The sequence below is a fragment of the Notothenia coriiceps genome, unplaced genomic scaffold (assembly GCF_000735185.1).
Source record: "Notothenia coriiceps isolate Sejong01 unplaced genomic scaffold, NC01 NC01_scaffold00031853, whole genome shotgun sequence".
In the NCBI taxonomy this organism is placed as follows: Eukaryota; Metazoa; Chordata; class Actinopteri; order Perciformes; family Nototheniidae; genus Notothenia; species Notothenia coriiceps.
In genome coordinates, this window is record NW_011364554.1 from 1,020,615 (window position 1) to 1,033,679 (window position 13,065).

General features: G+C 40.3%; 1 protein-coding gene across 2 annotated transcripts; it reads left to right on the forward strand.

The window, feature by feature from the left end:
• The first annotated feature begins 2,260 nt into the window (after positions 1-2,260).
• Positions 2,261-10,498, forward strand: LOC104960462 (neuronal pentraxin-1). 2 transcript variants are annotated; one of them, XM_010788528.1, is made up of 6 exons: positions 2,261-2,309; positions 5,084-5,995; positions 7,110-7,563; positions 8,184-8,437; positions 8,790-8,969; positions 9,413-10,498. In XM_010788528.1, exons 2-6 carry the CDS (start codon positions 5,339-5,341, stop codon positions 9,620-9,622), a joined length of 1,755 nt encoding a protein of 584 aa, XP_010786830.1. In that variant the 5' UTR covers positions 2,261-2,309; positions 5,084-5,338; the 3' UTR covers positions 9,623-10,498. The 2 variants fall into 2 exon arrangements, with proteins under 2 accessions (XP_010786830.1, XP_010786831.1); XM_010788529.1 differs by having other exon boundaries at positions 7,110-7,461.
• The last annotated feature ends 2,567 nt before the right edge of the window (positions 10,499-13,065 follow it).

Genomic DNA, 13,065 nt, shown 5'->3' on the forward strand with positions numbered 1-13,065 from the left:
CAATATTGAACATATGTTATGCTCTTTATACTTCTGTTTACTTCAAAAGAAAAATAAATGTGTCACTCACTCCATTATATTCCCTTGACATGTTTATTAACTTTTCATATTCAAAATATTAATATACATTTCCTAATAATTGATGATGTGTTGTTATAAGTTAAGTGACAACAGTTTCTGAAGTGATTAAAATGAACCCCACATTTATTAGCTGCAATTTTAAAGTGATGCTATACACATTCATGCTTCAATAATTCAATTAAATCACATTATACAATAAAAAAAAATGCACAGAGTGTTTACAACCTAATAATAGTACATCAAAATATGAATACAAAAGGTCATGACCTATTGTTTCTAAATTATACAAGCATAATAATGATAAAGCATTGCACTTGTGTGTGATTGTCATGTTATTATTCCACTTAACAATGATTTAGTATGACATGTTGTACTTTTTATTGCATTATTATATAGTTATTTGACAGATGGAGATTGAAGTAGCATAATAATAACAGTATTTAAAATAGAAAAACTTAAAAGTGAATCCACTTCACTTACTGTCTTTGCCTTGATTCTAGGGATAAAAGCTGCTGCCGGAGAGAAGACAGCGGCAAACTATGAAATATTTACAAAAAAACCTGTGAAGAGCAAGCTACCGCCTTCACATTTCTTGTTAAATGTACAAAATAACAAATAAAGGCAGTAGAAATTGTCATTGTGAAGAAATATTTTTCACAAAAAATGAACTCTGGCTGTTGGCTATTCAAAACTCTTGCAATAATAACATTTAAACACTGTGTTGAATTGTTTGCATGTGAGTCCAATCATCAAGTGTTCACCAATACTGACTATTACTGTGTATTTATTATAGTGGAGCAGAGTATTTTTCCCTTTAATATGGTGGAGTGGTCTCAGATCAATCTAGCCATGTGCTTCAAAACTGTGCATTGTATAAAGGGCCCAAAAGTAAAAATCTATTGACATTCAGGTGTCTGACTGAAGCTGTGTTTCTTTGCAGTTGCAGGTTTCTCCCAGGTGGGGGCGATGTGTGACATCACTTCCTGCTGCACTTCCCTTGCAGAAACCTGAACATCCACAGCTGGTGGTGCAACAAGTGCAGGCTTTAAAGTATCACTGTACTACATCAGTACCATCTTAGTTATTACTACAAAGATCAAACTGTGTATTTGAGACCAAAAATGCCAGGTAGGAATGGTCATACACCACTTAAACTGAAAGGCAATCAATTAAACATTCAGCACAGCTCACATGCATACTATTTATATACATTATGTTAATAATATGTAAAAGCAAAGCAATAAATCAAAAATAAATCTAGGAAAAAATGTCGTTATGCATGAGGAGGCAGACAGAGTATAGTAACAGATCCAGGGGACACATTGGACTCCTCACACTTTTCACGTTTTATATACCTATTCAGTATTTGTCTGGATCTCTTGTAATCAGGTTGGTTTACTCAATGTCACTTTGTTCAACTGGTCATAGTTCTAGTTTGATAACAGACTCTGAATTTTGTCAGTATTAGTCATATCGGAATTTTAAATTGACAACTAAATGTTAGCTCTAAAGGCAGTTTAAGATCTAATCAAATACTGCCAGCCATTTAAAAATAATAGCGTGAAAAGTATATGTTTAAATTGTGTTATATTTGTAGGTTTGTTATTATGTAAATGTGCCAGATACTTTTTGAAACAGTTTTCTAAAAAGTAAGATCCTAATTAGTCCCTTGAGTGGACATTTAATTAATTGAAACATTGATTAATCTAATCTAATTTTTTATTTTAATGTAATCAACATGCTGGATCCATAGTTTATTTGCCTAGTGATTTTCTAAACTTAAATCAACCATCTGCTGTCCTGCCTTTGCCTCGTTGGCCCTCAGTCAGACCGGTGGACAGGAATTAAAAAGACCAATTAGTCCCGTGCTGAGATCCAAGTGAGCTGCTTGACGCCGGAGCAGAGCCAATGAGAGATTCCTGGTACAGAGGATCTGAGGTCAATTACATGTAAGTGTTAATGTAGGCTAGAGTTATATTCAATAAAGTCAGAAATCCACATTAATAGAATACAAATGAAGATGGCACTGATGTCTAAGACTCAGCAGTAAAAGAGGAGTGGTCTTCCAAGAGAAACACAAGCAGAAAGAGGGGAGGAGAGCAAAGTGGGAGGTAGAGACAATGAAGGAGGGATAAAAGGAGTTGAGCTCTCCACTCTTGTGTAAATCTCTATTAATCTGATCAGACTCTGCAGAGGGGAGACACGGCTGCAGGCTCAGGGACTCTGAGGTAAGAACACTCTCACAATGTTCATTTAACTCTTCTTTTATTCAAATATTGAAAAAGTAAAGAGGCCAGTTAAGAGCCAAAGTGTGGCTCTGCTTTAACCTTTTACCATTCAGATGCAAAGAAACATTAACCCTTTTTTTAGAAAACTATTTGGACATTGTTAAAAAATAATAAATAGTTGATCATTAAAATATAACATGAAACAACTAATTGATTATTGATGTCAGTTACTAAAAGCATTTTAGTTTATTTATTTATTCATTTTTAGTCAAAAGACGTAGAGCCAGCCAAGACGTCCTCAATGACATGGTTGTCCAAACCTTTGTTCGAAATGTGTTCACTAAATTGGGAAAACATATTCCTCGAAAACAAGGTCAGTGGGACAATGGATCCTTGCAAGGATATTGGTGTAAACTATAGGAATATGTGTTATATATATATTCTATGTTCCCAAGTGTTTATTTTGAGGGAAATTAATGGATTCAAATTAATTACAATATAATATATTTAGTTTAATGGATGTTTTAGAAACATCGGCTGCAGAGTTCACAATAAAACGTAAATCAAAAAATCATTCACTGTCTTAAAAATTGGAGCTGACCATGAGAGTGAATAAGAGGGTGGGAGGAAGGGATAAAAGTCTTACGAAGTTTCATTAGAAAAATGAAAAAGCCAGTTTTTTCCAAAATCTTTAAATGAGACAACTAATGCTAATTTCGACCAAAAAAACAACATGTTTCCGATAATTGATATTCCGTCTGGCATTATTTTAGCAGTTTATTCTACATGTAACTTCTTGATTTATATAAATATAAATGTAACAGAGTATTTAACACAATAGCCATTCAAAATATAAAAAACTTTACAATGATATAACAACGGTGAAAATATAATTTATAAATGGATTATAAGCTAAGGACGCATCTTGCAGGTTTAAGTAAAACATGTTTGACCTCATCTAACACCAGACAGCCTGGCAAGTAAACAAAGCAGCAGCACTCTGCATTTACACTATGGGATTTACACTGAAGAAGTATTTCCTGAACTTTGATCTATTTTGTGTCTCAACAAATTTTGTGCGAGCCAAAAAAAAAACGATATTGACATTGATCTTGTAATGCACTGGGATGTTTATAGTTTTAACGCCAGATCCATTCTCCGTCAAGAAATCTGTTTACCAGTAGAGACTTCCTTATTTTCTTTCTCAGAGTCCGATGTTTTTTATTCACGGATCTAACTTCTGTTGTCAGTTTGCAATTTGGGATTAATCTCACTACTTAAATCCACCTTGAGCATATGGTGCACGACCACAGGGTTCACCATGGATTATCTCACCAATGCGCACACACACACACACACACACACACACACACACACACACACACACACACACACACACACACACACACACACACACACACACACACGCGCGAGCCCACTCATCTCTGGCTAAGGTAGCACAACAACTGTTGGCAATTAGGTTAATTAAGTGACCTCTGGGCATAAGGTCACGGCTAAACTGTGGCGATTGGGTGTGAAACGTTTCTGTACATAGACCATCTGTCTGTCCTCTAAGCCCCGTAAATCACAGCAGGATCTGCAGAGACAGAAAAACACCTTTAAGTTCAGGGGTTGTTACTCCTTTTTACTGATAAGACACGTTAGTAAAAATTCCTTCTCAATTCAAAATAAATAAGGAATTGTTTTTTCTGTTTTGCAGCTCAATAATTGTTTTGCATTTAACTTACTTGGTATAATGAAGGCAGTGGTGATCATTTTTACACAACATACTATGTCTGTATGTAGTTCACCATGTTTTATTATTGATATAGTGCAGTGAATCATGTATGAACTATCATCACACACACACACACACATTGTGTAGGCTGGTCACTGCGAGCAACAGGTGGTCTGGGAGGTTTAGCTGCCACATCACGTGTGTGCCATTTCGAAATGTCGGCCCTGTATAATGAAGGACATGCTACAGCGCTCAGAGGGTCAGCGAGCCTTTGTGATATAGACACAGGAAAAATAATACTGCTTGTTAGGGTTTGGGGATCGTTTGGGATCCAGACTTTAAACAATAAACTGTTAGTTTTTTTACTCTTAAACATTAAAGTTCAAGTCTATACAAAATATGTAATGTGTCCCTGCAGGCTTAATTTGGGCTTCAAGGAAGTACATCACATTCATTTAAACTAAAAGCGGAGTGTCTCGTCGTCTGGTTAATTTAGGATGTCACACTTGTGATTTGGACTAATCCTCCTTGCCATGTGAGTTGGCTGGTCAGACAGACGCAGCTGAGGAGGTCATCCTCCATCATCCTGCTGAGCACTGAACACGTTTACACTGGTCAGCCTGCTCTCAAAGTGTAATCAAGGTAATTGAGGCTTATTTACTGCATTTCTGAACAAGCAGAATTGGTCAATAAAGGCCAGAGGGTAGAAATGAATGTGAGAGAGAACATTATATGTAAATTATGCCTTTTATTTCACTCAATAGAGTATGTTTTTAATTTCACTATGATGCTAACTAAATCAGCAAAAACATGTGAAGCTAATGACTGTAGACTTGTAGATACAAATATATAGCACTGGAACAAACATACGGTAAACGCCACAAACAGCAAACAGGTTTAATCAGAGCTGAATCAACGCTACTCTGACAGAGTCTTAACAAAAAGCTTCCCTAATGTAAAGGTGATTTTATTATTGTGTCCTCCCCTTGTGTTACTAAAGACCTTCTTTTAAAATCTGTCTTTCTGTGTTTTACAGGTTTACTGCATTCCTCAGAGACGGAGGGAGAGAAACAAGCCAAGATCCAGGATTAAATCATTATATCACGAGACAAACAATATAAAAGAAAAAGCTGTGATTTCCATTTGTTTGTCAGATGAGTGGATGCTTTGTTATCGGGCTTCCTGATGTCTCCTTTCCAACTACCATGAAGTCAAGACAACCTTGACCTCCACGTACGTCGCACATTGTGAAGTGAAGCCAAGCTCCTTAGTCTTCCTGGCTGAACTTTGGATGGAGATAATGAGGAAGTACCGGTCCCGACACCTGTTGCTTGTTCCCATTTTGATATCTTTAATTTCCCTTATCCTCTGCCCTGCGTCTGCAAGCTCAGGGCCTGACTTCGGAGCCCACCCGCGCTTCATCTGCACCCCTATTCCCGTGGACGCAGACCCTGCATGCTTCCCCATGGGGGGTCCTGGTGTAGGGCCAGGACATCAAAGTGTACCCCCTGCTGGCTGGTGGGGGGCGAGCGATGAGGCGAAAGCCACCATCCTGCACCTCAGGGAGAGCCTCCTGCAGCAGAAAGAGACCATCCTGGACCAGAGGGAGACCATCAGAGAGCTGACGGCCAAGCTCAGCCTGTGTGAGGGTCTCGGACGGGGCCTCACGCCTCACGACGAGCACCACGGCTCAGACCCCCGTCACACAGGGGCGGACAGTCATCACACGTACACTGACAACGGGCACTATAGCAACCAGCAAGGTCCCCATGGAAACCTTATACCAGACTCACCGCACTACCCATCCATGGGGGGGCAGCGATCTGATGGGGGGCACAGCGACCACCAGGGGAAGGATAAACATGTGAGACCGGGGGACATAACGTCGTCTCCAGAGCAGATGGAGAGGATGCTGCAGGCGCTGAAGGACAGGCTGGACAATCTGCAGGTGAGCAGCGAGAGGAGGAAACTTCTTCAGATTCGTACTCGGAAATAACACACACGTAGAAAGGCAGCTAGAAATAAGACAAAAGGAGAGGAATAAATATAGAAAGTAAAACAGAAAGAAAGACGGACAGAAAGAAATAGAGAAGGAAAGACAGATGGAAGTGCATTCAATAGATATTGTGTTAAAGTGTGTACACTACAGTTGATAAAAGGATGTAGGCCGGGGAGGTTTATGATGTGTAGTGATAACTTGTTCTTTTGCTTGTTTGGACATATCAAAGGTAACATCAACGGATTGCATTTACGAATAATCAAGTTCCAGTAGTATGTGCACTTACTTCTTTAGAGAAAGGAAATATGTAATACTTGATTGCGTAAAGAGCAAGAGGGTCACTGTGATGTCCGTCAGTTGGCACCTCGGAGCGGCAACAGGCTCAGGTGTGTTCGTCACCGATGTGAGAGACTCTTGCCAAAGGTTACATGGATTAGCTGGGCACATTCAGGTTGTCCTGTTTGTCTCTTTATCTACTCACCTGGTAGATGTATCACCCCTTAGCTCTCTTCCATGGATGGTGACCACAGACAGATGCTAGGAGCTGTGAAGTGTGGAGGGGGGGTTGGCACGAGTCTTACATCAGCAGTGCTTATCTTGATCTCCCCTGACAGGTTGTTAGTTAGGGCATGTGCCACGAAAAAGCCCAGATTACCTGAGAGGAAGAGAAGTCAATTCAAGATTCAAGGCTTTTATTGTCATTGTCATAGCTACAGTGTAGTTATGACAATGATAATCTAAGGTCACAGGCTCCTCCAACAGTGCAACAACAATAAAACAGATAATAGTGCAAGTAAATAAAAAATATATATAATATAATAGAAATAGTGCAAAATAGTCTATATACAAGTCATTGGAATATTGGGAGGAGACAATGAATACCTGACTACTGCAGCTGACATTAAAGGGTTCAGGGAAAGAAAAGCAAAACACACAAAATGACTCTCTTAGACTTTAAGGTGACAGGCCAACTCATTATTGCGTAAGCAGGAAGTAAATTTTATTTTAAGTGACAGGAAGTGTGTTGTTATCACGTCTTCATCTGTGTGTTCTTCACCTCCAGAAGAGGAACACGTCTGTGGCCTACTCCAGCTCTCTGAAGGAGCTTCTCCAGAGGAAGATCAACGCTCTGGAGCAGCAGCTGCGCCGTCACTCCTCCGCCCTCAGCAGCCATGACCACCATGATGACGACAGCACCCACAGAGACGACAAAGACCATCACCATGACGAACACCACGACGACCGCCACGACGACCGCCACGACGAGCACCACAACGATGACCACAAGAACGACCACAGGGACAGCAGTCGCCACACAGACCATCACGATGTGGACAGTGACCATGACGACTACGATGAAGGGAACCATGATGACGATGATGACGACGATGATGATGATGATGAAGACCACCATAGTAATGAAGCAGACAGTCACAGTTATCATACACACACAGGGCCACAGACTGGTTTCCACTCAAATAAACTGCAAACAATGCTCAGCAAGCTGCACCTCCCAGGTACACACACTGAATAGCATGCAGTCATTTATGACAGACATGTTTTGATTAATAAAGCAGCATTTGGTAAAAGTTGTGTAAGTGACGTGTTCGGCAGTTGAGTATGTTCGAAAAAAAAATAAGATGAAAAATACATAATGTCATTTGGTTAGGGGTGGCTCAATTAACACCTTTAACGTCTAATACTGTGACCTTGAGCAGGTCTACTACCTACTTCAACATTAAACAATCAGACACAAAAAAATAGTCCTCTCTGAAAAAACTAAGGAATTATAACTCCATGAGGGGAATAGATTTTTAAAGTACCTTCTTCACCTCAGTAACAGCCAGTGGCAAAAAAAAAGATGATGAAAAAGCTCCAGAACAGCCACGAAATGGACGTTTGAGACCTTAGATTGTTTTGTCCCCTGTTGTTTTATGGCATACTCAAACATTTTAAGCCAACATGAGTTTGATGAACTTAAACTGCTTACAGTTTAAACATCTAGCCACAATATATTTGAATAACAACTGGGCAAACTCTGCAGAGGAAGTGCTCAGGAGAAAAGAGCTCCAGTTGCTTAACGAACCTTAAGATGTGATTGTTGTCATTGAATGATGTTATTTTTCTTCAACAACAGGTCACAGCAGGGACAACTCCTTTAATCCCGAAGGTTTCCAAATCAGCTTCCCCATGAGAACCAACTACATGTACGGGCAGGTGAAGACAACGCTGATGCAGGAGATCTTCGCCATGACGTTGTGTCTCTGGATCAAGTCGGGCGCCGGGCAGACCCTGGGGACGCCCTTCTCTTACTCAGCACCAGGACAGGCTAATGAAATAGTGCTCATTGAGTGGGGGGACAACCCCATGGAGCTGCTGATTGATGACAAGGTGAGGGAGAAAACATCTACACAGTTTTTACAGATATTTCTGTATTTCTTTTTCTGTTCTCTCATCAAAGTCGTTCGAAATGGACCAGATTCAGTCAGAGAATTGTGTTTTGTAAATCCTCCAGTGTCTGATTATAGTTGGTTGTTGTGTTGGTCAGTGTAACTCAGATCAGATCAAATTACAGTTAATAAGGGTTAAACCTTATCGTGACTTCTGATGGAAGTAGATGGTAGTTGACTTGTGGAGCTAAAAGGGGAGGGCCTATTTTATATATTTTCTTTCTGAACGTGTTGTTATTTCTACTGGATGTATTTGTATAAGTGTCTCACCACCTTCACTCTCTCAACCACAGGCTTTGACGCTCCCCCTGTCATTGGGTGATGGGGAGTGGCATCACATTTGTGTGACTTGGTCCACAAGGGATGGGCAGTGGGAGGCCTACCAGGACGGAGAACAGAGGGGGTCCGGGACAAACCTTTCCCCCTGGCATCCGATCAAAGCTGGAGGAGTCTTCATCCTGGGACAGGAACAGGTAAAGCTTCATCCTCTGTCGATACACAATGCAAGAAGGGAGGCATTGAATGCATAGGAGAACATCTAGTGTGTTCCATTTTCAAGTGTGCTTTAATTTATAAAACCATATGCACTGGTTTTAAAATAATGACACAATCTGCATTCAGATATTACCTGAAAGCCTCTGTACGTATGAGCAACATTTTTGGCCTGATTTACGGCACAAAGCTGCGGTTAACAAAATGCAGTGTTGTCCACTCCTTTCCAATAAGAGGAGCTAGCACGAGCAAGCGACGTTGAGTAAAGAGACCATCATACTACAATATCTTATACATCTGATCTAAGAAATGGGCCTGATGATTACTTCTGTTTTGGTCTGGCACAACAGAAGTAATATTTTAATATCAATTATGGAAAGCAATGATTCGTGTTAACTTTGACTGTTCTTTCTCTCTTCTTCAGGATATTCTGGGAGGCCGTTTTGATGCCACTCAGTCTTTTGTGGGAGAGATGTCAGACCTACATTTGTGGTCACATGTCCTGCCCGCCAGTGACATCTACAGCCTGGCCTCATGTGGCAGCGACCTCAAAGGAGACGTCATCGCTTGGTCCGAGACAGAGGTGGAGCTTCATGGAGGCGTCGCTAAATACCCTTTTGACCCTTGTCACTGAAAGGCCATAACACCAGTGAAGTACTTGAAGAGATATCCTGAAATGTACTGAGAATATTTATCATTCATCAAAAGGTGCAAGAATAAGAAAAATCTCCCACTGACTTTCAGTTATTTTGAGGATGATTAATAGTGGCACCAACTGAATGCCTTCCTTTAAACTTAATCAGTGACTTTTTCTTTAAAAATAACAATAAGTCTAATCTGTGTTTACAGAGACTTTGTAGTGGTCCTGGGCCTTAGGTTTTTGCCTCCTCTTTAATCATGAGCTAGAGTTTTACTTTAAACAAACAGGTGCTGTATGTGACATATTGTCATATCCTGAAAAAGTCTTAATACTGTAGGGTCTATGATCATATCAGATGACCTTATGGGTTTTGGTGACAGTTTGAAATGTTTGTTTAGATTGAATGGGACTCATAGAAATGTGTTATAAAATCAACTTGTAATCTGGATGTTCCTTTTTTAAAAGGTCTCCACAAATATACAGCTACTGTACCAAAGAAATATAATTGATTTAAGTTAGAGATTTTAATAAAACAAAATCAATGTGATGTAGTTGTTTGGGATGGGGGAGAAAAACAGAATAGCCTGTCAGACTGATTGTGTCTTACATTCTTGGATCGGCTAGCATTTTTGTTTTAAATGCACCCGTTTGTTCACTGAAGAAATCACTAACGTTTATTTATTTTTCTCCCAAAAATATGTATTAATCATTTTTAAAATGGTGTATGTTGTGTGATCAAATCATTGCACTGCGGATTTTCTTGAATGGTCTTGCCTTGAATGTATATTTGTTAATGTACTGTAAATAGAACATTTAGGCCGTTAGATTTTGATGTTAAGTTGTGGATGTGTTTTGTTTTTTAAAATGTTATGACAGTGTAAATAAAAGTCTGAAAACAGTTCCTCATATTTGTGAACATACATCTCAATCTTGACACAAAACTGGTAAACATATTAAACTTAAATAGCATCTAGACCATTGACTGACAAAGCCAGTACGTAATACTCTATAATTTAACTAACCCAATAAACTACTTAACTCCCAAGGCTCCACTCAGACACAGACAGTAACAAAGTGACACATTTACCAGATTGATGGAAGTGGAAGTGCGCGCGTAGGTATATCACGGAGCACTGGCTTTCTGCTGAGAAATGGAGTCATTGAATCCAAATTTAAGCTGAACAAAGACATTAAGTCAAATTCTCAAATAAACAATTGGTGTAAGTAGCGGGCAAGTTTATAATTATAGTCTCAAATGTTGGCGATATCGTGTGTTTAGGTCGCCCTCCAGGAGCCGTGACGACTGTTCGGCCAGGCTTTCAAATTTTGCGCGAATAACGGTAAGCGAAAGTTCGCTTCGCTGTACTTCGCTGTCTACTTTATTGGCATTCTAACATTATTAAAGGTCCCATGTCATGGCCATTTCTACTGACCATAATTCCATTGTTGAGGTATACTAGAATAGATGAATATTGTGCAATTATCCAAACTCACATTGGTTTCTCATACAGCATGTGTATTCACTCTGTCCTAAACGGCTTGTTGGAGCTTGTTGGAGCAAGTTGGAGTTGGAGTTCAGGCTGAGAAATCCGCGGAGCTGCAGCTGAGAAAAATAAGGCTGGCTGATCGTCGTTACGTCACTTGGTTCCCGGAAGAGAACAATGGAAAAAGAGAAATCTCCAAGGTTATGGCTAGAAAGGATCCGTCTAGTGTAAATATGACGTCACGTTCTCGTTGTAACTCTCGTTGTAATCGGAGCGGCTCGGAAACACATCTACAGCAGTAACATCATGCAACATACACATTACACATTAATGCAGCAGCAATATTAATAGAGAAACATCAGACATTATAGTAAAACACTGCAAGGGAACATTTTATTGCACCAGGAGCTATCTTGGGACTTTTACTGCGACAACGTTGACTTGCCTGTGAATACAAAATAAACCATAGTGTTGGTGATCTACAGTGTTGTCATTCTTCTTTGAACACCAGCAAGACCGCTAACACCCTATTTCAACAATCACACTGCCTGTAATTGACATAATTAATAGATAGTTTAGCTTCTCATCATCATTTGCTGTGGCCCACTGATGTTAACGATCGTAACTGAAAGGCTGCCTGCCAAACGTAAACATTCAGCCATGTGACATTCAGCCAAACTCTCGCGAGAGTTTTACACAAGACGGATCCTTTCTAGCCATAACCAATCTCCAACGAGGCGTTCTGTGTCATACAGGTCTTTTCGGTGTTAGAGTTTTACTCGCTACAGGGTGTATTTTGAGGGTTTGTGACTTTGCAGACCGTTTACATGCATACAAAGCTACATAACATACACACAAGGGGACGGGTAATAACCGGAAAGGTTGTCATGGGACCTTTAACACTGACATGTGGATTTTTAGGATGATTTTTCTTTATTTTAAAAACTATGTTTAAGCTCTTGGTTCTTAGGGGTTTTCCATTCCTGACATTTGAACAATAGTCTGGTCACCGTATGCATGGCGTATCTACCATTGAGGTCGCACCGAGTCCAGCCTCCGGTAATATTTTTCGACGCTGGGTATACAAAAACATGTGAAATAGATTGCCTAACGGAGGTTCTTTGTAGTCTTTCCATTTACGGCCCGATGGGGGCGCTGCATAACATACGTAGCTTGATCTAAAGCAGAACAGACGCGGACCATCATCACCAAATACGGCAGCAGGGCCCGTGGCTTAAACGTAAACATCCAGCACCGTGACTTGCAAACATCGCCGGAGAGTTTTACACTGCCATATAAACCAAGTTACGGCTAGAAAAGGATCCGTCAGTTTATGCTAGAAAGGATCCGCTTGTGTCAAAACTCTCGCGGAAGTTTGGACTGAATGTCCGTGGCTGAATGTTTACGTTTGCAGTCAGCTTTCAGTTACGATCGTTAACGTCAGTTGGCCACGCAAAATGCATGGTGAGAAGCTAAAGCTAGTCTATTAATGTCAATGACAGGGTGTGATTATTGAAATAGCACCGGTGTTAGCGGTTCCTTGTTTGGGCTTCAAAGAAGAATGACAACACTGTAGACGTCACAACCACTATGTTTTCTTTTTTATTCACAGGCAATGTCACACGGTGTCGAGTAAAAGTCCAAAGATAGCGCCTGGTGCAAGTAAAATGTTCCTTGCAGTGTTTTACTATTAAGTCTGATGCTTTCTCTATTAATATTGCTGCTGATTAATGTGCCTATGGTGCATCATGTTACTGCTGAAGATGTTTTCCGAGCGCTCCGATTACAACGAGTTCAACGAGAAGCGTGACCGTCATAGGTTGCTATGGGCTGAGCGACGGATCCGCGCTGTTGTTCTAGCGCGCATAAGCCCAGCAGCCCGCGAGCTTGTACCGGAGCAGCGAAGGTCAGTGCCCTTGGTTGTTATTTGTTTTTCTTTTGCTTCTTTTGTTT